Raw genomic sequence first — 27148 nt, forward strand, 5'->3', positions numbered from 1 at the left:
GTCACATGTACCTAGGTACAATGAAAAGTTTTGTTTTGCATGCATTACAGGCAGATTGTACCATACAAAGTGTACAAGATAACAGAACAGAGTGAAGAATACTGTTTTACGGCTGCAGAGAAGGTGCACAAAAAGTGAGATCTACATTAGATTTGAAATTTGAGAGGTCTGTTCAGAATTCAAGTAGCAGTGGAGAAGAAGCTATTCTTGAATCTATTGGTACATGTGTTTGAACTTCTGTGTCTTCTACCTGATGGAAGAGGTTAGAAGAGATTATAGCTGGAGTGAGAGAGATCTTTGATTCTATGGGCTGCCTTCATGGGACAGTGAGAAGTTTGGATGGAGTCAGTGTATGGAAAGGTGGCTTGCATGATAGACAGGGCTGTGTTCATAGCTCTCTGTAGCATCTTATGGTCCTGGGCAGAGTATTTACCATACCTAGGTTGCAGAAAGTCTAATTCAACATCATACAACTGAACAGCCAAAAAACAGACTTTATACCAGGGACCAAAGACAATACTTTCTGCATTTCTAATGCAATTTTGGGAAGAAGAAAAGTTTGCTCATGCAACAGTGAATGTTTATTAAGAAGCTTTAGAGTTGACAAGTTGGAACAGTAAGGGAAACAATGGCCTAGTGATATTATCATTGGACTGTTAACCCAGAGACCCTGATAACATTCTGGAGACCTGGGTTCAAATCCCACCACAGCAAATGGTGGAATTAAAGATCTAATGATGACTATGAACCCATTGCCGATTGTCAGAAAAATACATCTAGTTCACTTTAGGGAAGGAAACGGCCGTCTTTACCTGGTCTGGCCTACGTGACTCCAGGCCCACAGCAGTGTGTTTGAATTTGAACTGTCCTCTGGGCAATTAGAGATGGGCAATAAATGCTGCCTGGCCAGTGATGCCCTCATCCCATGAATAAATTTTTAAAAAAGGTAGTCGTGAAATAAAGTTGATGTTGATGCTCTGCTTTTGAATGATGTTGTCAAGGAACAGCATTTAGATGAGAAATAGGAGGAAGACAAAGATAGATACTTGGAGAACACCAGACTGGGGCGGGAGCAGGAAGAGAAGCCCAGGTGATTCTCTGGCTACGAATAAATGACAGCATTATCACCCAGTTAGATGACAATGTGGAAGATTTGGAGAAGGATAACATTGTCAATTGTGTCAAAGGCTGCAGATGTGCTGAGGAAGACCAGGAGAGAAAACTGGGCAGAGCAACGGCAGATAGAATCAATCCTGATAAATGTTAGGTGATACATTTTTGGATGTCTAGCAAGAGAAGGATATACACAATGAATGTTAGATCCCTAGAGAATACTGAGGATCAAGGAACCTTGGTGTACAAGTCCAGAGATCCCTTAAGGAGTCATCACAGGTGGACAGAATGGTGAAGAAGGTATATGGGATGCTTTCTTGCCTTCACTAGCCAAGGTGTAGAAATGGGAGCAAGGATGTTTTGTTAGAACTTTATAAAAAATTGGTTAGGCCACAGATAGAATACTGTGTGCAGTCTGGTTGCCACACTATCAGAAGGATAGTGATTGCACTGAACATGGTGTAGATGATATTCACCAGGATGAAAATCATTCATTATGAGGGCAGAATTGGATAAGCTAGCTTTGTTTTCCTTGGAGCAGAGGAGGCTGAGGGAGTGTCTGATTGGAGTATAAAAAATTATGAGGCATCAGCAGATCATGCAAATCTCTTCCCCATAGAAGACATATCTTTGTCCACAGGGCATTCATTTAATGTGAGGGCTAAGTGGTTTAGGAGAGATCTGAGAATGTTTTCACCAAGAGGGTGGCAAAAATACGGAATGTGCTGCCTGAGAGGGTGATGGATGCAAGTTTTCTCATAACATTTAAAAAGCACCTGGATGAGCACTTAAAATAGCAGGACTTAGTAGATTTTGGACCAAGTGCAAGTACATGAGGTTAGCGTAATTTGGTTCATTGTTCAGCATTGACGTAGTGAGCTGAAGAGCCTGTTTCTAAGCTGTTAAAACTCTATGACCAACTTTGACAAAATACATATGAATAAGATAGAAAGAGGCCATTCAGCACATCAAGCATGCTCCATCATTCAATAAGGTCATAGCTGATCTGTTATGATCCAAATTCCAGATTCTCATCTATCCTAATGACCTTCGATTCCTTTGCCTAACAAGATTACCGTGCCTTCATCACCTTCTGAAGCAGAGAATTTAAAAGTTGCACAACCCTCAGAAAAACAAAATCTCCACATCCTCGCCCTGAAAGGGCAATCTCTACTTTTGGCATCGTATTCCTTTGTGCTGGACTCACCCACATCCTTTTCCACATCCACCTTGTTAAGTCAACTCAGAACCTTACAAACTTCATATCAGATCATCCACTGCTCTTTTGCCCTCTAGTGAGAGTGAACCAAGCCTACCAAATATTTCCTCATAAGACCATCTACTTATTCCAGGTATCAATCAAGGAAACCTCTTCTGAACTGCCTCCAAAGCAGTTTTTATGCCTTAAAACTACACAGTATTCAGGATTCACCAATGACCTATATAACTGAAACATAACATCCTTATTTTTATGTTCAATTCCACTCATAATAAAAGCTGATATCTCATTAACTTTCTTGATTACTGATTAGCTTTGTATTCACTTTTTGTTATTCAAGATCTGGAACACTTGGATTCCTCTGCAACTTGGAATTCTGCAATCATTTTCAATTAAACAATACTCTGCTTTTTAAAATTTCATTTTATCAAAGTAAACAACTTCACATTTTCCCACATTATGTTCCATCTGCTAGAATATTCTTCCCACCCAGTTAACCTATTTATGTCTGTCTGCATCCCTGTTATGAAACTTTCAGATCACACTTTCCTATGTATCTGGTAAATGTGTTTTCTTTAGTAATTCTCAAGTTTTGTACTATGAAATGACTTGATTATGAATCTTCCATTGATTAATTATTATAACATAAGTTTAGATGATGTTTATGATGTTTAATGTAGGCTATTAAGAAATCTGATTTAATTGTCCTCTAAAATCAATTTCTCTCTTATTTTTACAGTCAGCTACACAGCTGCTTTATTTGTATTACACAGAATCTTTATTGTAATTTAAAAAGAAATCACATGCATCACATGATATTGTTCTGAGGGAGAGGTAACATTTGAGCACAGTTACATCTGATGATTAATGCCCTGAAATTGACTTTGGATAAATCAATGAATACAGACAGGGGCAATATATTACCATGGAGAAATTACATCTTATATTTATGGTGCCTAATCTAAAAACAAATAACATTTCTGAGCACGAGTCTTAAATGTTCATTCAGATTCCTCTGTGATATCACTACTACATGAATTACTAAGTGTATGAGAATTATATTTAAGCTTGAATATGTGAGTCAATCACTGAGAAAATTAATCAACTCCCAACAAAATAAAAAATATGATATTTCTTTTGGAGTCCATGGTCAATTTTATCAATTAATAGTGTTATGACAGTGGTTAAAAATGGACTGTGAAATTTCAACATCCATCATCTGATATTTAATAACTGGGACCTTTCAAGGACAAAATAGTTTTTTTTTAATGAAGGAAAAACACTATTTAAGATGGCTGCGGTGATCAACTGGCGATGGCTTAAGCCAGTTTATGATACCATTAAAAAACAAACAATTTCAACTGAAATTAATATGCCATGCAAATGGCTGAAACCAGGAATTCAGGTCTGTATCTGCTATTTAATTTACAATTTTCTGGAAGTCTCACTTCTTTGGGATGGAGGACTCATCTACAGATTATCTAGCTTGATAAAACAATGAAGCCAGATATGGGCATGCACAAATCTACTGTATCTCAGGAAGCAACAGTTGAGCAGAGCAGAGAAAAGAATGATACGTTTGTAACAGGAGAACTGGTTGTATCTCTATCTATCCCTGCCTGTCTGAAGCCTTTTGAAAACAATAACGAGCGATAAAACAAATTAGATAAATATTCATTCATGAAGAAGTTAAGGATATCTGCAAAAAGACATCTACACTCAAAAAAAAAAGAATTGTAGTGGTGGTGGGAATGTCCTTTCAGAATCATGTAATCAAACCTGCTAAAATGTTTCCCTGGTCTGTAATATAAAAATGTAAAAATGTCCACATTTGATTTCACAGTTTTCATAAAACAGCATGAGATAGCTTGTAAAAAAAAGTGAAGGATGTTGTTCTTGGAAGAATTAATAGGGTGGCTAGGAACTTAGAGCTAATATTCCACCTAAAAGCCAGAAAATCAGAAATTGTAAAATATGTGGTCACATGTTTAAAGGTGGATAGTGAGGACAGTGAAACAGATAAATTAGAAATAGAATTTCCATAAATAAAGGAGTAAAGAGAATTTCAGGAATGGAAAGAAAAAAAAAGAAAGGCAAGGAAATAGAGAGGAAAGAGAATTGTAGCAACGTAAAAGAAAAAATCTCTAATTGAGACAGCTAAAGAAGAGGAATTCCATGGAAAGCAGCACTGGTGAGGGAATCACACCTAACTGAAATTTAAGAGCTTATGTATTCAAATTCACACATTCAATCCTAAATTTTTTCTTCATATCTCAAGCATTTTGAACAATGGTTATAGTGATCACTCCAACAATGGACACTACTGTTACAGAACAGGTCAAGAAGCAAAACCCATAGGTTTACCCCCTCTTACCTGAAGTGAGTGCTACTGACAGTGAGGAAGCAAAACATGCTATTTTTTACATATGCCAGAGATGTAAAGGCATTAATTTCATATTATCAAGAGATGACGTGACTGGACATTTGTGGAATTTGACTGGCTTATGCAGCTTGCTTTTGAATAGTGGGTACATCACGTAAAATTGAGGCCACCTCCAAAAACCTTAATGAGTTTATTAACCTTGATGTGTTCAAAAAAATCAACATCCTTTCCAATTCACACACATTTTGAGGAACAGTTGTTAGCAGGGGAACAGTCATACAAGCAACAGTTCAATTGCAATTTCACCAGGAATCTAGGGCCAGGCACCAGCACATTCCCTTTAAATGGGAGAACACATGCCAAGAGTTCATGATGCGTATCAATGTTCCTGTAAAAATTAGGTGTTGCCGACAGCCATTTTTCATTTCCAAACACTTTCCTTTCAGAGCCCAATCCCTTTATAATATTATCAAGTTTCATACTTACATTATTTCTCATAGATCAAGGCCTGCCAGTATCTTTCAGACTATAGCACAGTTGCACAGTGCCTTCAGACCACTAGGAACATTGGCACTGACACTCCCATCTCAGGGTATTTCCCCACTGAAGCACCACAGCTGGAGGGAAAACCTTGACTAATTACTCTTTCCACAAAGCCAGCTCCACTGGTGAAGGTTATCCTCCTCTCTGCCTCCATTGTGGCCATTGTTTCATGTGAGAGTGCTAACAGTAAGTACTCACAGGCAATCCAAATGTGAAGAACATTACAACTTTGTTTCATATGGTGCTCACATGAGCACAATTGCATAAAGGCTCATTGTTTTAGAATCAGAAACAAAATCTCTAACAAACTATTCCTTCCCTCAGCTTGTCAGAGGAATTGGAACTTACTGTAACATTGTGATACCTTGAGAGTGATAATCATACTCAACACTGTCTGTGAATTAAACCTGGGGCCTTTATGGTTCTTCCCAGTGATTTATCTTAGCGTTTCTGTAGTTTCACATGTTTCAAAAATCAACAGCTCAAGTATAATATAAAAGTATGTTTTACCTCTGAGCATTCAGCATTAAACCTAAACTTGCATAACTAATAGATATGATATTAGGGAAAGAATCAAATGAGTAAGCACAGAAGGAGGTCATGTCATGGTAAAACTATTTAATGAGTCTCACAGTCCCACTCTTACACAAAGCTTCACAAATCTTTTCTCGTCCACCATTTAGCCCTTTTGTTTTGATTGCTTCCACCACCATTTCAAGTATTGGATAGTGCTGCACTCTTTTTGTTTATCATGGACATACCAATCATACAAGTATTGATAACACAGTAATATTGGTTCTTTATTTGAAGGTAAGACTATTGTTATGGACCAGACTGAACCCACTTAAAATATATTAAGAAAACAACCTAGACCTAACTTTTTCCTATTTTAAAGGCAAGTGCCAGATATTGCATTCTGGATGCAATTTGATGGTCAGACTACCAAATTTGAACCAAAACACAATTTATTCACACATTTTAGTTAAAATACAACAAAAGGAAGAAAAAAATTGGAATAACTTAATTCTATTGGAAAAGTTAACAATAATAGACTATTTAACAACTAAACAATAACTGTTCCAATAAAGTAACATCCCGTAAACGCCCCCTTGACAAAGGCAAGTTCAGAAAAATAGTCTCTCAGGCAATTCTCCATTCTAGGAGCAAAACATCAAGCAAAAACTGAGAGAGACAGTGAGAGAGTAGTAGGGAGAGATTTACTGTTGCTTCCAAACTCAGATTTAAGACGCCAGCAACAACTGCTATCGAAAAACTAAGACTAAAACATCTGGCCCTAGGAGAGCTTGACCTCACCCTTTCAGGCTGCTATGGTTCCAACTTAAAAAAAACCCTAAGGCCTCACAAGCTGCTTTGTGGGATTCAAATACCTAGCCCAGCACCTCTGTCTTAAAAGATGTCTGTCAAACAAAAGACAAAATTCACCTCTTAAAGCCACAGTATCATCACACTATTAACAGACCATAGTAACTGAGAGGCTACAGAGACATCTCTGACCTTTATAACAGCTTCTTTGTTCTGTCAACAAGGTAAATGAGATAACTGATTACATCCCGTGGTGTGGTGGATAGTAATGGATAGTAGTTTAAGATATGCCCGCTGGAAGATCAAAACATCCCACTTTTTTTAAATCTAAATTAGACCTTCATCCTTAAGTAATCAGAAATTACTTATATGACAACAACAGAAAATTATGTTGTGTTTGAATATGTAATTACACAAAGCAATACGTTTATAAGCTCGTGAAGTGTAATGGCAATTTACTTGCACATTCTGACTTGATTACAGTGGGTCTAGGCCCGAAATATCAGCTTTCCTGCTCCTCTGATGCTGCTTGGCCAGCTGTGTTCATCCAGCTCTACATCTTGTTATCTCAGGTTCTCCAGCATCTGCAGTTCCTACTATCATTGAGATCACCCTCCGTTCTCATAATGCCAGCTATTGATAAGGGTGCTGTGTTTGGACTGTTTTCTTCTAGAAATAAGGTCACTGGGCACTTCTGCTTGTTGTGTCAGTCTGTTGTGTCTGACATTTGTTTTGTTGAATTATCATGTAAGTTGTTTGTACATGACACAATTTTAGCTCTAGGCATATGCCAAAAGTTTCCACTGGATTCTATATCCCATCAATTGTGTATGGTGCTTGATCTCTTTATCTGGTGTTTAGGTTTGGTAATATAATGCCTGCAAGCCAGTTATGGATATCTTTCATCATCTTCTGGTTTTGATCAAAGCAACACACATTCGTGGGAGTATTGATGAGTAACAACTGGGAAGCACTGAATGTTATCTGCTGAATAGTAAGTCTAAGGTGGTTCGCTGTAAGCAAAGCTTGCAAATCAAAATTGGTGTAAGTATTCACTTCACACTGTGTCACATAATTTGTCAGCTGCATAATTATGGTCACATAATTGATCTGCATTGCCAAGTTAAATGTTTTTCCAGGTATAAGCACAGGGTTGAGAAAGCTATTCCCTATAATTGGTAGTATTTGGCATTTTCTTGAGTACATTGTGAATGATGACCAAGGATAAGTCTCTGCATGTTGGTAGGCCTGCAATCACTAGTTCTGATGTTTTCACGGTATAAAATACCTGGATAGCCAGGCTGAGCTGCAGACGTATGGAATTGTATTGATGATATTACAAATGAAATTGTAATGGAATCTCTGAACTACAGCATGTAGTAATTAATGGTAGCCAGCTGAGCTCACTCACCAATTCTGTAGTACATAGGTGTCCATGTGTAAAATGATCCTAATATGCCATAAACAAATCATTAACAAAATTACTCCTGTATTTTTTGGTTCAACATAAAGTCTGATATATTGTGAGATACAATTACTTCTGATTACTTTCAACAAAGGAGATAATTTCTCATATTTCATGTAAAATAAATGCTTACTGGAACATTTTTTGATGAAATATAGTATTCAACTTATCCTGTATTCCCCATTGCTTACATTCGATAAGGTTTAATAATAAGAGGTTAAAAACAACAAAGTGGAATAAAATTCATGTCACTATATTACTATGGATGAGCTGCAGCATTTGAAAATAGCACAGCGATTCTCAGTGACCTGTATTAGCAGTAAGGTGTCATCAAAATCAAGTAATGCTGCTAAGTCAGCACATCAATATCTGCTTCTGCTTCTATTATTTTAAAATAAAAACCTGTGAATTAATCTGTTGAAAAGCTTGCGTTTTCAAATAAACCTGTTGGATTACAACCTGGTGTCGTGTGATTTTTGAACTTGTCGACCCCAGTCCAACACCAGCATCCCCACATCATGTTATTAAATCTGAAGAGTCACTTATTAACAGCCTCAAAAACATTCACTGTTGCAGCTTTCACCGAGTGTGTGTGCTTGACGATACTAGGTTCTTCAGGAGACCAGGGAAGAAAATTGTTCACCACAAGATCTCAACTGTACAGGAGAGGAGGAAAGAGAAAGGAAGAACAATAATGATAGGGGCTTCATTTGTTAAGGGAACAAACGGGCGTTTCGGTGTCCATAGGTGTGATTCCAAGATCATATGCTTCCTCCCTCGTGCCAGCATTAAGCATGTTACAGAGCAGCTGCAGGACATTCTTCTGGTGGAAGGAGGCCTCTACATCTGTTTCCAATATTTTGTGGCTGGAGTTCACAATCCTCATTATTACAAATGGCTTAGATAAGAAGGGAGATATACAGTCATGCATCTGAATTTAGACAGTTAAGTAGAAAATGAGCAACTACGTCCTCTAATGTAGTAATCTCTGGATTACTCCCAGTGCTATATGAGTATGGAAAGAGGAGGATAAAGAAGATGAACATGCAGCTGGAAAATTGGTGCAAGAGAGGCAACTTTAAATTCCGAGGATACTGGAACTAGTTCTGAGGAAGATGGTAACTGTATAAAGTGAGTTCCTTGTGGAGTGTTTTGCTGGTGGTATTGGGAGGGCTTTAAACTAACTTGGCAGAGGTGTGGGAGCCAAGACAGAATACTAGAGAAGAATGCCAGAGTTCACAAAATATATGGAGAAACAGACAGCACTGCTATAGAGAATAGAAAGGGAGAAGATAGTGACGACGAAATCAGAGTTGCCATGCATTTATGTGAATACATGCTGGAGAGATCCAGGTATAGGTTGTCCTGTCAAATATGATATGGTGGCAATCAGAGAGAACTGGCTCAAAGAGGACTAAGACTGGGTGTTCAACATTCCTTGGAATAATGTGTTGAGAAAAGATAGAGAAGGAAGGAATCAAGGAGAGGTAGAGTATTAGTTAAGGAGACCATTCAGTGCTGGAGTAAATGGATGCGTCAGAAGGTTCAAAGACCAATTCAATTCAAATAGAGGTAAAGAGCAAAAAGGATGCAATTACATTGCTTGGTGTCATGTTGACCATCAAGAAAGAAGGATATGGTGGAATGAATCTTAAGGGAAATTTATGAGAGCTGCCAATAGTACAGGGTATTTATATAATGGTGGGATTTTGATGACATATATGTAGTTTGGGATACTGGAAATGTAAGGGCAGCGAGGGACAATTGCTCATCAATTGTGTTCAGGACAATTCCCGACAGCAGTGTGTGTCCAGTTCAATAAGAAAGGATGTAAAATATGATCTGGTCCTTGGAAATCAGGTGGGCCATTGGAGGAACATTTAGGAGTCAGTGAACATTGTTTTGTAGGATTAAGTATAATAGTGGAGAATGACAATCTTCAATCAGAATAGGAGAAACCAACTGATGGAGAGCTCACTTCAGTGGGGCAAGAACAGAACTAGGCAGGATATACCATGCAGAGGTTGGTGAGAAAAATTGTAACTGAACAATAGGCTACCTTCTGAGAAGAGATGGGGAAAGTACGCTTCCATATTCTGTAAAGTTTATCCATCTCAATTCCTTAAACTGGCATTGAAAATACAAGCAAGAAGCTTCAGAGAGGTGGGTATAAAAGAATGGACTGGGGAAGGAGACTGTAACATCTGTATTACTGAAGGAAATATTAAAAAATATGCAGTAGAAATATGCATTGATCTTGAAATTTTGGCTATTGCTCCATATTGTAACTCAACATTTAAATATCCTTGTTGTTTTTTAATACCCATGAGAATCATGCAGCAGAACTTGCAAAATGTACCTAAAAATGGTCTAGAGCAAAGAGAAACAAACTTTAATCTTGAATTGAGAAAAAGATGTGCGTCACAATGCCAGCTACTGAGTGACTGTTCCACAATTAATTGCATAATAAAAATGGCTTAGTTATGGTGTAGCATTTGAATTAATGCATTGCTACATTCATTGAACTCATTCAATCTTATGTACATTTTCTGCAACAATGAAAGCAAAAGAACACAAAATCTTATTTATTCACTTTATCTAGGATGTAAAATGGATTAATGTAACTCAAATGTACTTTGACAACTGTTCTGACAGCTTCATGAAACTGATGTTAAGAGTTTTTAGATTGTAAGTAATAAATGCACTTAAGTTTAAAGGTGATTCTTCCTTATACACTTTACCAGTAAGAATTAGGTTCTCATCGAAGTAAGTATTTTCATCTACGTTTTCATGCATTTAGTATTTTACATCCAAATCTTCAGTATAACTCAAAGTGTATCTTTATCTTGTGATTAACCAGGAATATTCCTCAAAGCTATGTTACTCAAAACAAGATAACTTAAGTACAATGAACACTATGGAAAGAGTAGCGGGAAAAGAAACACAGCTGGTCTGAAATCTCAAATAGGCGCTGAAGGATAAGCAAGATATGAATCCTCATTTTATCCATTTTCCACCCCTCTGATTATTGAGGTTCAGTGCAATATCTTGGTCAATCACACAGGTCTCAAAGTGATGCCCATGATAAAATGCCAAAGTGAGAAGTGGCAAGCAGTTTCAATAAATCGGAGAAGTTCTGCATGCTTTGAGGAAGGGAGGAACCTACACAATTTAATGTTAACATTCCTGTACCCACTTTGAACTATTGGAATTTGCTCTGAATCTTGAATGAGTCCAGCAGACAGTAATACCATTGTGGTTAAAGGGCACTTTGGAAGAAAGAAAGCATAACACTAAAACTGAGGGTATCAGGTCTGTGCCTGTGTGGATGCTGAAGTCCTCTTTGTAAAAGCATAATACTATGCTCACACAACATGAGAGAGATCATAAATTGTTTCAAAATCATACTTCATTGTTTGTTTTTGCAAAGAGAGGAAAATCTCAAGAAAGAGAGTGAGAAAGGAGTGGGAGAAGGCAAATGAGACTTTGAATAAAAGATGCTGAAGATGAAATACAAAGCCCACAAAAAGAGAAGAATGAGACAGAGGTACTTAGCTGTGTTACTGGGATAAGGCTTGATGAGACCCTGGGTGCTGTGCCCAAACAGGTCTGAGCACAACAAGGAAACTGGAAAGAGAGGAGGGAACCAGAAAGTTTTCATTCAACTACAGGGAACTACAGACATCCCTATCCTGATCAGAAATGACAAGGAAGAACACCTGTCCCCTTCTGGTTGAGCAGGACATCTGCCAAGCTCACACCGTCTTTCTAAATTTACAGGAGGGTTAGAGAAATTCTCAAATAGACCCACAGCTGGTGGCCAAGCTAGCAATGCCTGTATCTCATGAACAATTTTTTAAAAATAAGCTCAGTGAGATTTGTAGGCCTTACTCCAGGTGCCCATTCCTCTCAAGCACACAGACTGGTGTCAGCAGGCACCATGATGCAGGAGGAACTACAGTGCAGGCCACCTCCACACACTTCAGAGGAGCTTCATCCTTCAACCTGCCTGAAATCCCCAGCGCAATGGAAATAGTAGGCAGAAGGGTATTTTCTAGGGTACTTAGATGCATAAATTGGGATACTTAGGATGATAATTAATCACTAGGTGGTGATTCTACCTACTGTAAGCGAATGTGTGAATTATTCACTAGTGTCATCTTATCTTGGTGAAACTCTATAGAGTTGATAGGCCATAAGAAACAAGATGGCTTGAAAGAGGTGATCTTACAAAATGATTGATTTACTAAAGAACAAATCAGGACACAGTTGGAAGTGCTATCAGTAAGATGACCATTATTTTTAAAGAAACCAATTAAGAAATGGATATCTCCTACCTGGCCAATTCCAAGATTGACCATGAACTATTCATGCACTAACAAGCAAATTAGAGTTCAGTGGCATTTGATCACATATGGAGATTGGCAGTTAGCAAGGGTTAACTTGCGCTGGTTTGGTACACAAGGAAGAAAGACAAAAAGAGAACTTCAGACAACAAAACAAAACAAGATACCTGTGCCCCATCAACTAGTGTTGTGAACTGAATGAAGGGGATTAACTGAGAAAAAATTCATTTCATTATTTCTTTTGTACTTGTATTGATAATTTAATCAATTTTGTAATGCTTATGAAAATGTATTTGTGCCCGGAACGGACTTGTAACTAATCAGAACTTTAGATTGACTCTCTCAACCTCAGTCTATAATTGTAATTGACTTAAGACCTTACAATTACTGTTAGAGAATTCCAAAACATCCCAGTACACTAGCTGTCTGGCAATCTGAAGCCTTCCTTTCAGACTTAGATGGGGACCAGGGATATTCCCAAATGGGTCCTCAGCTGGGGATACTGCTGTGATATTTAAGTAAAGAGCCACTAGGAAGAGTCAGACACCTGCAAGCAAGGGTGTCCCAAAGGACATAGGGCAGAATAGACACACAAATGTCCTGACCCAGACAGTAAAAGTATAAAAGGAAAAAAGTCTATACTTCTGTTGGATAAGCAGGAGTCTTGCTAATGAACATACCATTCCAAATTTAAAAAAGAGACCAGATGCATTCCTAGATAGGTGCACAGATGATAATGGCGATACCTCATTTAGTGGAAGTACCACAGGACAACACAGAAGGACTGGACAGCCATCTGAGGTAAACAATGATCCAAGAGATATGGGACAAACTGAGGACCAATCACCCCCCAGAAGTAATAACAAAACAGAAAAAGTTAGTGCACTTGGAGTTCCACTACACTTATGCATGAGAAGTGTAAGCATGACCTTAGAAGTAATCAAAGCTATTCAGTTACACATACTAGAATTCTTTCATCAGCATGTTATGCTTTAAATGCCCCCTGTTAAGATGGTGAATGAGAACTTTATATCCTCAGGTCATGTGCAATGAAATTGTGACAATATTATGAGCCTGTCTCTTGTAGTTTGCCGTATATTAACGAGGAGACATAACACGCCATCTGTTCTTTTAAAGACAAAGAATGAGCCAAACAGATTTATATGGTCATAAAATGGCCTACGATGTCAATTTGATAATTATATAAACAGGCATAAAAAGAGTTTACAAAGTTAATGATTCAAATTCAACGTAATAACTTGGAGGTTTGAGAACTCACCTTGATATGATGATCATATATCAGTTACTTTTGGTTGACAATTTGCTAATATTGCTGCTGGCTGCTGTCACTCGATATCACTACACAATGACCATCTTCAGAGTTTTCTTCCTCACTCTTTTTGTGCACGAATAACATATTGTATATTGGTCTGAGCTGACTATCTTTGGCATGTAGCAACATGAGCAGCGATGACTTTGTATGATTTAAGTGGAATTCTTGCTGGTATTCAAATATTTGTATTTGGTTTCTGACTCAAACTCTCCACACAGTGTGCAGTTGTGTTATTTCTGTACCTGCTCTCAGTTTGTGAATACCTTTCATTCTGCTGCATCTTTGAAGATCAATATCCCATGTCTCCAAATGGCTAGATTGGTTGCATTTATCTTCTGGACATAAGCTGTGCTGGTAATTGCAATCCCTTCTCCATTAGCATTGAACAAAAATGCAGCAATACAATGTAAAATTCTTCCTCTGTTGCTTGACATTTGATTATCATTCAGTTCATGGTATGTACCGCCCATTCTGCTAGGACATTTGAGGATAGTGGAGTGATGATGTGATATGAGTCAGACTCCATTTAGCACATCTTAATTTCTTTGCCAGTGAACCTCAGTCCACTGTATAAACCAAAAATAACAGTCATTGTTTCAGTGATGGCTGTACCCGTTGTGTTGCTAAGCTGTCAATCAATGGGAAATCTGGAAAAGTGATCAGTCACAAGGATATAGTCTTCCCTACGCAGTGTGAAAATGCCTGTTTCAATATCTATCTGAAGAATGGACAGAACATTGTGTGAAGGTAGAGGCTTTTTCCATTGCTGGTGTTGTTTCGGGATGCCTCATGCATTTGGCACAGGGCTAATGTTCTGGAGACACTGGTTCAAATCACATCAAAGCAAATTTTTAAATGTGAAATTTGAATGCAATAAAAATCTGTAATAATATGTTAGCTTAATGGCAACCATTAGTGAACTTTTTTTTAAAACAGCAACATCCTTAAGGGAAGCAAACATACTGTCCTTGTTGGTCAGCACTGTATGATTCCAGACTCTCTGATATGTGGTTGACTCTGAATTGCTTGGTGGGCAATTAAGGCCGAGCAATAAATGCTAGTCCAACCCATGATGCCTACAACCCATGAATGAATACTTCTTTCTGGCCTAGAAGACCATTCCTGAAGGCTTTATTTGGTGTGGAAATCATTAATAATTTGATGAGCCCCTTTGAAAGTTCAGGTTTCTGCCACTAGGTGGTGTTCACCCCAACTAAAGTAGTGAGGACTTCATGTGGGCTTCTCTTTGCCCTGGCATAAAATATGAAAAACAAAATCATGGTTGTCTTAGCAAAATTGCTTTTTAGTTTTTAAAAGCTGAAGTTTGTTCAGGAAAGCTCCACATTTAAATGAGAGTAGTCACTGACTGCAGTTTTTTTTAAAAACCTTTAATGCTGCAAGAACCTTTATTTTCTAAAACCACTAAGACCGCAAGATTCTTTTTAAACCAAAGTGAAGACTGGTCTTCTGACTATATAAAATTAAAATTTAAAGCAAAAGTAAGATAAATCTGCCCCTGGCTGTTTAATCTGAAGATCTCTACTCACAAAAGTTAGTGTTGTTCATTTACATAATGTTTTGCAATCTAGGGCTGTCGTCTAACAAATCTTTATTGAGGTTTCCAAGTGTCTACCACTGAGAACTTAGACTCTTGTAAACAAAAAACTACTTTCCAATATGATCTGCCACTTTGATGCCTGCTCGTGCCTCTAGCAGGTCTTTTGCACCAAATGAGGGAACAATTGATAGCTCCCATAACAGATGAACTGGGAATTACAAAAATAAAGCCCTCACAGATACTCATTATGCATGCAGAAAGCTTTGAATACATTTATTACTGCTTCTGGTAAATACATAGGTTACAGTCACAGACACTTCAGTTTCTGTGCTAATACTAACCTATTCTGTTACATTTGGCAGCACTGTTCCATCAGTGTTATACTTCAAGTAATTCCAGTTAAGTTAGAGCAGGGGATTTTTATACTGTGAGCTCACATGCTTTAATATACTATTAATATTATGACTATTTCCTTAAAGATGTACTATATACTAATTGAGGAACATAACATTACATTTAATACTGGAAAGTAAATGTCGTGGCCAAGACACATTCCTGTGTACTTGCATGTACCTAAGTTTGTATAGACAAGGTGAGTCACTCGGCCTACCTCGGCATTGTCATCCTTTTAAAAAAAGGTACTGGAACATTTCCATCACCAGAACAAGAGAAATTTTTGTACTTTTCACCCAGATGATCTGTACCAGTACTTTTCCTAACTTAGAGAGAGAGAGTGTTCTCAGTTAAAACACTGAATCTTAAAATAAAATGTAAATGTACAAGAATGAAATGGGGTTATTGCATAAACTTTGACTAAAACTTCTGGAATTCAACTTGGGCAAGATTCAGGATTGCATTGATATGGTTTTCAATTTCTCAAAGTGTAAACAAGTGAATAATAATGACAATCTCTGACATGATAATTTACTATCTACATTTTAATTTGTTGATTAATGGATGTATTAGGAGCTTTTTCTCTTCCAGCTAATAAACGTTAGTTGGCATTTGCTTATATTCAACATTCAAGCTAAGGGCCATTCTTTAAACACGAGGGGACAAGTAGGTAGAATTGGTACCAGGGAGACAGGATTCTTGGATATTGGTCTTCTTGCTTGCGACAGATGCAGTATTGGAGAATTTAAGCACCTGACAAGGATTCCTCAGATAGAGGCAACCATTACTTTGACACATTTGCTAGATACCTGGTATCAGCTTTCGTCATCAGCTTAATATTTCTAAGGCACAATTTCACTTGGTGCCATTGTCGATTGGTAGTCACAGCAGTGACAGCATCCCCGTTGCTCCTTGTGGCACAGTGGTATGTCCTTACCTCTGAACCAGAAAGCCTGGATTCAAGTCCCACCTACTCAACAAATGTGAGGTAACATCTCTAAAAATGTCGATTAGAAAATAAGGTAGTACTCCATCTAACATCATACGAATGCCCAGATCTGATCGAAACTTCATAAAATCTAAATGCCCTGAAGATAGTTGACCAGAACTCCTGCTCCCAACTGAGTGGGTGAACTTGGACATGCGCAGACAGGCTGTGGGACTGGATAACTTAATGGCTTCCATAGTTAAATATCATCACCATCTGCTTAATGTTATAATTAAGGAACAAACTATTGCTAGTTGACTGCCTAGCTACAATAACCTGAGAAAGTGTGCCCAAACCATATGGTTGAGTACAAGAAGTTTGGAGAAAAATTTCTGCAAATGTTGGATTAATTAAAAATGATAACAGGAACTAATTTGATCTGTTTATTTTAATGGCTTGACTAAATTTTTGTTTTGCAGATACTCAAGCAGGATCCTATGGGTGTGCACATTATTCTCTGGTCAGTTACAAATCACTTAATAAGTTAACAATAAATATGGAAGTGGTTAAAATATTTATTCGTGATTTACGGTTACCAAAACATGCAAAGATCAGTGAAACAGAAGTATAGTAATGCGTTGAACGCTACTGTATATGTACATCATTTTGTACATATGTACATAAATACATTAAATGTATTTAATTTTGGAGGCAAGCTATATAAATCATTTAAGCTTTGCATGTTAACGTTGAATAAGGCCGAAGGTGGGGGAGTGATGAGATTTTACAGTTGACTAGAATGTACAGAAAACATTGGGAAAGTGTTTCTCTAAGGTAAATAGGTTACCACGCACAAGTTCCAGCTGCAGTTAACAAGAATGAACAGAATGACATCCCAGCTGCTGTGAAGACCATGTTCCAGTTAAGGCCGTACAGTGGAGAAAAATTTGCATAAACCAAAAGGAATTCAGTGGTGGCTAGCTATTTAAAGTTTTGGCAAGGAGCCATAGCTCGGGTTGTGGGTGAGGTGTTGACTTGCTTGGGGATTGCCAGCTATGTAACGTAAAACCATGTAATTTGGACAATTTTCACAATCAATTCCAAATAAGGAAATCGTCATGCCAACTTGGCAGGTGTGAAAAAGCAGCCCAGAAATCCCCAATTTTAGCAGGACTCCGGACATTCACTACTGCAAAAAGGTATTGGCAGGAGATGTGGTAAAGATGTCAAGAAGAATTCCAGCCTGGCCAACTGCCAGATAATGATGTTTGGGGTTAATTACGGAACTCTGGCTAGAAAAGGATTGTTGTTGAGATACCTAAAGTAAATGATACATACCTTTAACTACTAAAGTGCTTAATTAATTGAGTTTTGTAGAACTCTAAACTTCTCTGCTGTATCTTCATCAATGAATATACTTTTGTCTCACTGAGACAGACAAAAATCAATTTATGGAAGCATTAAAATCTTAAAAGTTTTTTTTGTGGTCACTTTAGAAGTTGTCCTAAATCTCCACACAACTAACATTCAGACTGACAAAAAAGTCTAGAACAAACAAACAATTTGCTTTTATGAAGTATTTTCAATGTCACAAGGTCATTTCAAGGTGTCATAAGAGCATAAGCTTTCAAGAAAAAGGATAGCAGCCTAATAGTGTTGCTAACTCTGATAGAGAAATTCCAGGAGGTTTGATCATACAACATCTTCAAAAAAACAGTGCTTTCCGAATTCACGTTCGTCATCCTTTATTTCAGCAAAGTCATGAATGGATACATGCCCAGAACTAGCCGTGTAAGTTCCAGAAGTGAAAATTTTGATTACCTGAGGGGAATAGGGGAAGCAGATTCAATCATAACTTCCGAAAGGGAATTGGATAAACAAAATTAAGAGCCAATTGAATTAAGAGAGTTGGGTGACGAGACTGATTGAATCTCTGAATGAACTGTCAGAGGTACTTTTATACTCACCGAGAGAACTAAAGTTGCAAACAAGAGGTAGAAGTGGAATGAATGATCGGGATCACAAACAAAGTGGCTGAATATTGTCACCAGACATAGGCACAACCCATACTAATAACGACTGACCAGTACACACCAAAGGCATCGATATTATTGGGAGAAAGTATACAACCAAGTGAATGATGAGCTGAATGAAACTGCAATAGACTCCAGGATGGCTGCTGTGGAGTTGTAGTGTATGAGGGAAGCAAAGAATGGTGGAGAGAGAGAAAATCAAGAGGAGAGAACTATTTATAGAGGGGAAAACAATAATGCAGCTGAAATCCAGGCTGAAGTTACCCATGAGGATTAGATGATCCATGCTATGTGTTTTTCTAATCTGCTCTTTAATACCATGCCTGCACTGCAACTCCTGTTTTATGGCCTGGGAATAACTCCTACTACCGTTTGCTGCCCCTCGCTGTTTCTCAGCTCCACCGAGAACAGATTCCATTTTTTGTTCTTCAGATCCAAGTTCCTAAGTTAGCAAGGTACGGATCCCACCACATATTATCAGCATAATGCTTTTTTTTTTTGCCTGTCTATCTTAAATACCAAATACCAAATCACCTTCAGCCATGTTTCCCTAATGGCAATTATACCGTATGTATTTAGCTCCCTCTGTACGTTATCTATCTTAGTGAAAATACTGCATTCATTCAGAAAGAATACCCTTAGTTGTGTCATTTTGGTATCATTCCTTTCTAAGCTTAGTTGACAACAAAAACAAATTTGCCGGAAAAGCTCAGCAGGTCTGGCAGCATCTATGGATGATCTGTGGAGAAAACAGAGTTAATCCTTCGGGTCCGGTGACCCTTCCTCAGAACTTAGTTGATGCTTACATTTATTTCATCTGCCTTCTAATTTTACTTGCCAAATTTCTATTTCCACTTAGTAGGCTTACTTTCTTCCGATGTGAGCTCTCCCTGGCTCCTGTCTCCCTACTAAAGTAGTTTGAAAAATTTCCCCAATAGTATTAGCAAATCTCCCTGTACAGATATTCGCTTGTTAAGGTGTATAGGTCCCACTTGCCTGAAAACAGGTCCCAATGCCTCAAATGTGATTGATTCCCTCTTACACCAATCCCAATCCCAATCAATTAATCTTCCTATACCCATGCTCACTAGCATGTAGCACTGGGAGTAATCTTGAGGTTACTGTTTTTGTGGTCCTGTTTTTAAAACTCCTTCCCGACTTGCCAAAATCTGCACTTTCAAGATTTCATCTCTCTTCCTACCTACTTTGTCATGCCCAATGTAGACTGTGAACTTTGGCCATTCATTCTCCTCTAGGCGGTCTTGCTGTTATTCAATAACAATCAGACTTATGGCTGCAGACAATATCTGTTTGACTCCCTGACTGTGGAAGCCTTTATCACTGTTGCTTTTCTAATCATCTTTGTCCCATCCTGTAACGCTGAGTTACTACAGGCTTGACTCTGGCATTATTCCTCAGATGAACTGTCACTCTCACCGGTTTCCAAAAATGGAATACCGACGAACAAGCAAGATGGACTCAGAACTCTTGCATTACTTGCCTGGTTGTCTTAGACTGCCTGTACCCTCCTAATCTACAGTGTGACTGCCTTTGTAAATGTGCTATCCATATATTTGTTTCATAGGTAGCCAACATTGATACATGAGCAACAACTGGAGTCAAAGCCCCAAGCTTAATATTTGTGCAACCTATGACACTTTCTGCAGCTAATTCATCTTAGTCATGGATGTACCATCTGTCCTATCAACATACCACAGGAACTGTTTCATATTTGGCCATGCTGAGCCACGTTTTGTAACTTTCAGAGCTATTTACTGAGTGGGATCAAAGGTTATGGGAGGAAGGCAGGATTAGGCTATTGAGTTGTATGATCACCCATGATCATGAAGAATGGCTGAGCAGGCTGAAAAGGCCGAATGGCTCCTCCTGCTCCGATCTTCTGTGTTTCTATTTAGAATACTGAGAATAACTCACCGGTTATTCACCATTCATCTCCTCGTGTATAGCTAAGAGTCATTGACTGGATTTAGTGAACATATTTCACAGCGTAAACCTTAGACAGCTAAACACAACCACAAGCAACAGCAAACAAAGGGATATAGATGAGACTAGAATCAGATTGAATGGAGAACTGTAGAGATTGCAGGGCTGAAGCAGCTGACAGAGCGAGGGGGAGGCTATGAAGTTTTCATTAAAAGGAGACTGGTCAATAATTGCAGTGAAGATCCAAATTAGTGGCAAAGGAGATAATCTTGGAGTCATTCAAGAAATAGTCAGATGTTGGAGTCAGATAGGTGTCTATAGGGTTTTCTATGCAGATGAGTGAAGTTGGGCAGAATGACCTTACTTCACCATGAACCTTATGGTTAATTAATCCACAGTATAGTATGGAATTAAATTGCTTTCTTAGTAACAGGGCTGATGTATGTACACCCACTTAATCCAGAAATCATGAATTAGAAAAAATTGATCCTAATTTGAACAGTAAACTTTATTAGAAACTTCTTCATTCAGTTAATTCACATTTAAAACTCTGAAGGCAGCACCATCCTTACATTCGACACCCTGCAACTGCAACAATTTCCAGTTTAAAAACTAAATAAAATCGGTAACTTTAAAACAGAAAATTAAGCAGCATCTTAAAATGATCTGACCTACGCAGAAGTGAAAATGTCTGTAGTACACCAGTGAAGTGACTGGTATGGAGCAGAGTTATAATACGTTCTCTGCACAGATAAAACTATTCCACACACATACTAGTACATTGAGGTGAACAAAGTTTTTCAGCTGAATGATGCAAAACCATTTCCTGCAAAACCTTGTTCAAAATTAAAAAAACTGACTTGAGCTTTGTATGAGTGAATATTGTGTAATCTCTCAGTAGTTTCTTTTAAAAATTCATGCAGAACTTCACAGGAAATTTTGCAATAAGTAGAAGCTCGTGCATACTGGCTTCAAGGCATATTGTTTTCATCATCTGTTACAAGCCAGATCTCAATCAGCCTAATACGACATTCATGCTGGAATTAATAGCACAGTATGAGTAGACAAGCCAATACCTCTGTATTTAAAAACAACTACCGTAACAGCCCCAAAGGGGGATTACGCATCAAGAATTTCTTCCACCTGCATGTTCAGTTTTAAACAGGAGGAAGTACTAAACAATTACAAGGCATTATCCTCAAGCTACAACCTGAACATTACAGGATGTATTTGTACAATGTAGATTTTGTAGAGACAACAGGCTAAAATTACAAACGTATATAAAGCGGTTTCTAGGATTACCAAGATTTCATAATGAGATACTGCTTTACTGCTAAAATAGGAATACTTTTAACACTGGTTGCAAATAATCCTCAATTCATATGACAGGTTCCCCTCTAATTCCTATCTAAGCATTGTCTATTTAGAAGTCATATGATAATTCAAACAACTGTGAATCCTCCACAGATTAAAATATGATGTAAACTACAGCTTTCCATTGCTTTGCTTTGATTTTCCAGCTTAGTCCAAGTTTATTCATCACTGGTACTGCAAATAATTCTTCAGAGAAACAGGCATGGGTAGGGTCTCTATTTCATGCAGTCGTTCCTTGCCAAGAGAAAGGCGAATGGATCTTCGACACAAGTCCATTAAAGGCAATGGTTCCGCTAAAACAATGAAAAGAGATGAAACATTAGTCAAGATGTCAAAATACTGAGAAAAGAAATCAGAAATTACAGAACAAAGCGCACTGGCTCATGCATTTATTAGATTGGACATCAAATGATAATATTTTATATTCTAATTCCCTCTGACATCTTCACAAATTTCAGTTGCAAAATTCCTTTTGAATAACATAATAGTCACTCTGAATCTTTTATCAATAACTGATCAAGACCCTAAAGACCTCTCCCTAAAATATAATGAGCATCTGCCTTCAATTCACTAAAAGCATCACAATCACCTTCTCAAAAGGCAGCTGGATACAGCTGAGAAATGGAGACCAAATAGTGAAACACAAATTCTAAGAATAAATAAATTGTCCTTCTGTTAGTTGTAGTGTCTAATTTCAACTCCTCCTTACTTATTCACCAAGTAGAAAGAATATTTCACTATGAATCTCCTCAAAGCACTTGTAATTCTTAAATATTTCATGTCTTCCTCAAGACTCTCTATTCCAATGAAAAAGCCCATATTTGATCTTTCCACAACTGCGAGTGGACTATTCAGCTAGGGGAGCAACGTAGGGAGCTCTATGCAAGCATTACTGTTATCTATAGAAGTGTATTTTCAGTCAGGTCATTCAGATGTCACATTCTGCGCATTACTTCCCTTCATGAGCCAGGCACTTTGAAGTCAACTCTACTATCATTATTACCATGTCGACTAGGAATATCTAACAGCAGAGGACAGCACTGAGCATCGGATCTTCTTAAAACATTAAGTGACTCAACTACCTAATATGCCAAATTCAGTTTTTACCTTAACTTGTTATTGCTGCTCTGCTTGAAATTCTTTGTCAATTCTTCCTTGTCTTTCTCTTTTGAGAATTCTTCCATGATTTTGTTCCCAGTAACAAGACAGTAAAATTCGATAAAAACTCAGTCAAGTTCTGCAGTTTGTCTGCTACATCTGGAGTTTTTTTGTATGAATGCACACGAACATAATCTAGTGTCTAAACAAATCCAATTCCAAAAGCATGTTTAAGGTTACCTCATAGCAGCACTATTTGCAAAAATACAACGAATGGAAGCATTCAAAACATTGACCGAAATTCTCCACATTTCATAAACCAACATCATGCCAAAAATAAATTTATTACAAAGTTACTTTATAGTCCTCCAGGTTTCTTGCAATAATAAGTGAAACACAAAATGGCCATCATCCTCTTGTGCATGTGCCAACTAAATGGTCATCACTGAAGTTAATGTATATCAGCTAACTTCTCGGCCTCATTACTTGGTTCAAGGATGACAAACCAATTGCGATTTAAATGGATGCAGCATATTCAGATTAGTGAAAGGAAAACTGGCTGCTTTCTACTTGCAATTTACATACACTAATCTCCACTGGATATGTGATTTCTTTCACAGTCAGATAGCCTGCTGGTACTCCTCTTTGAGCTTCACACATGAGTAATAGCCATTTGCACAAAGCATCAGAAAGCAACTGCTGCAAACTAATGTCTGCAGAAAGGGAATAGCATGGGTTTGGTAAGAGATATACAATCCACTCAAGTAATAATTAGATACATGCGATTTTTAAAAAATCCTTATGCCTTTTAACTGCGCACAGCATCAATTCCAATATATCTAAATAGGCCCGTAATGTCAGCCTTCCTGCTACTCTGATGCTGTTTGACCTGCTGTGTTCATCCAGCTCTACATATTGTTATCACACATTTCACTGATGTCCCTTATCAGCAATAGTTTTTATACAAAACACAATTTGGAGATGTTTTGCAACAGTAATCTTAAACATCATTAAGGAGGAATATAGTGACTCAAAGTTCATTTTTATGACATCTTGAAAAATGCACACAATATTGAAAAAACAGTTTTATGGTTGTTTCGTTGTTCTGTATGGTTGTACATGAAACACAAATTCATTTCTGAACAAGATACACAGAATTTTTAACTCTGAAATCAAACCCCATGAAATTAGTGCTGATGTAAATCTGAAACAGCTTGGCACCAATGTGAAACTTGAGATTTAAAATGAGTTGAAAGTGAGATTGCAAGTGTCAGTTCCAAGCTGATTCACTGACGTTGGATCAATCACTGTATATTGCCACTGCAGCGTTAGTGCTAAGTGAGACTTCCTGGCATGAATGCTATTGTACTGTGAGACTGTATCTGACAATGTACTAGTGACACTACATTTTCTCAACAGTTTGCCCAAATCAAACTCAGATTAACGAGAAGGTGCCAACATATTACCTACTGTATTCTTGATACATTTAATCACATGTAAAAATAGTCACCTCATGTTAAGTAATACCATTATGCAAGTACAAACAAAAACAGCCCTTCCCTGTTAAAATGAGGATATTGATCTGTTCAAAAAATTCAATTAGTCAGGCACGACCAGTTTTCTTTTAACAATTAATGGAGCTTGTAACTGATTCGTCTGTGTCTTTCTAAGTGTTCAGGGCTTTCCCAGGCTGGGTCATTGCCCAACATGCTTAACAGGAGAAAACCTTTCATCGAGTTCTATTGACATAACTCCAAAAAGGTGACAGCTCAAGAATGGTCCCAACATGTGAAAGCAAGTAGTTGCATGATGTCAAATTATGTTGTCAGGAGGTCATTCATAATATGACATGCAATTGTCTGGTTGGAGTAGGTTTCCAACGAAATGTCAAACCGTGTGAGTCTTCCAAACTCTAAAAGGAGTTGATAAATTGTCATTTTGGGTGTGTCTTATGGAAGGATTGTCATAGATTTAGTTACAGGATTCAGGGTGCAAAGAATGAACCTTCCTGCAGTTAATAGTAGGAGTACCAAATAGCTTACGAACTGCAAGGATTGTGGGTTGCGGAGCAGGTTTTTTCTCCCCCCTTCAGTGGGTAGGCTCAAAACAGACTAACTTACCACCAACAATGACTGCTTGCTTTTGTGTAGCACCTTTCACAATGTTGTGGGTCCTGGGGTACTTATCCATCATATTCTATATTTAAGGTACCACCAGAACATGCAGCAGTTAAGTGCTCTAGTAGTATGGCAAGAATATATGCACTTTCAGCTCAATTTCTGCCTTCAGTGCTTGTTTTATCTCTTTTGCTATGTCCATTTACGTACAATATTCTCTCTAGGTACATGTCGGACTAACCTTTGATCTTAGTTTTCGACATCCAGTGTAGATTTTTCACCAGTCAATACTCAGCTCCACACACAATAGTTTAGCTGACCATCCACTGGTTTCATACACAAATAAGGATGCCTCCACAGATAATCTCATCTATACACTTGACCCCATCTCCAAATGTGCTCTTAATGTATTGGGAAACAAACTACAATTGCTGTCCCCAACATTGATATTTGACTGAAAGGTAATCAACCTAACCTTTCTGTCTCGCGTAATGCTTTCCTAATCACATGTGTGGTGACACTTTAAAAAGTATCATGGTAATATTTGTTCACGGGAGTGGCTATCAGTGGCTGAGCTAGCACTTGTTGCCCCTTGAACTGAGAGACTCGTAGAGGCCATTTCAGAGAGCAGTTAACCATATAATCGTGGATATAGAGACAAATGTAGTCCACAGCAGGTAAGTATGACAAATTGCCTTCTCTAAAGAACATTAGTGAACCAAATAGCTCTTCTTAAGAATATCGTACAAGTCTATAGTACAGAGAAGCAATAGCCAAGTATTGTTGCTGAACTATTCATTGAGAAATTGAGTTAATTTTCAGGGGACGCAGGTTTGAATCCTGCCACAACCAATGGTGAAATTTGGATTCAAAAAAATCTGGAATCTACAGGTTCAATTGTTGATTTTCAGGGAAACCCAACTGGTTCACTAATGTTCTTCAGGGGGATGTGATGGCCTCACGGTATTATTGCTGGACTGCTATGACTAACATTCTGGGTACCCGGGTTTGAATTCTGGAAGGAAACTGTGACCTAACCTGATTTGGACTACATGTGACTCCAGACCCACAATGTGGTTGACTCTTAACAGTCCTGTAGGTACTTAGGGATGGGCAATAAATACTGGTCTAGCAAGCGATAGCCTCATCCTGTGAATGAATAAAGAAAATGAAGAAAGAAAAGGCAATCTGTCATCTTTACCTGGTCTGGCCTACATGTGACTCCAGATCCACAGCATTGTGGTTGATTGTCAACTGCCCTCAGAAATGGTCCAGCAAACCACTTAGTTGTAACAATCACTTCAAAGTCTTAAAGAACTGAAATCCGACCAACCACCTGGCATTGACCTCGGCACTGGAAGCAGCAATGACAGAAACAGCCCAGTTGTCCCTGTAAAGTCCTCATTACTAATACCTGGGAGTTAATGCCAAAATTGGGAGAGCTGTCATGCAGACTAATCAAGAAATAACCTGACAGTCATACTCATGCAAATATAGCTTACAATGTCCCAGGCACCAAAGTCTCTGGGTAGGTCCTGTCCCGCCAGCTGAACAAACCCAGCAGTAGTGGTGACACAGCAAACAAACAGTCAGAAGCAAGTTGCCCTGGGAGTCTTTAAACTTGACACTGGACCTCAAAATTTTGTGGCATCGGGTTAAACACTGGCAAGGAAATGTCCTGCTGATTACCACCTCCTCCCTCCTTTGAACAATCAGGAGTTTTCCACGTTGAGCAACACTTGGAGGAAGGACTGACAATTGTAGGGACACAAAATGTACTCTGGGTGGGGATTTCCATGTCCACCACCGACAGAGGCTCGGCAGTAGCCATGACCATATCTGTAAGAGTGACCAGCAGAGTCCTCGTGGAGAAGTGGTCCCACCTACTCCTTGAGAATGCCCTCCATTATGTTGTGTGGCACAATCACTGTGCTAAATAGGATAGACTGAGCAAATATAGCAACTCAAGACTGCATCC

General features: G+C 38.2%; 1 protein-coding gene across 5 annotated transcripts in view; it reads right to left on the bottom strand.

Moving 5' to 3' along the window:
- Window positions 1–21077: 21077 nt before the first annotated feature.
- The window catches only part of LOC125457732 (SPRY domain-containing SOCS box protein 1-like), a 178115-nt gene continuing 172044 nt past the window's right edge, over window positions 21078–27148 (bottom strand). For all 5 annotated transcript variants that reach the window (XM_048542311.2, XM_048542315.2, XM_048542314.2 and 2 more), the window contains one exon: window positions 21078–22248. In XM_048542311.2, coding sequence (XP_048398268.1) covers window positions 22121–22248 — 128 coding nt within the window. In that variant the 3' untranslated portion in view covers window positions 21078–22120. The remainder of the gene's footprint in view (window positions 22249–27148) is intronic.

The sequence above is a fragment of the Stegostoma tigrinum genome, chromosome 14 (genome assembly GCF_030684315.1).
Source record: "Stegostoma tigrinum isolate sSteTig4 chromosome 14, sSteTig4.hap1, whole genome shotgun sequence".
In the NCBI taxonomy this organism is placed as follows: Eukaryota; Metazoa; Chordata; class Chondrichthyes; order Orectolobiformes; family Stegostomatidae; genus Stegostoma; species Stegostoma tigrinum.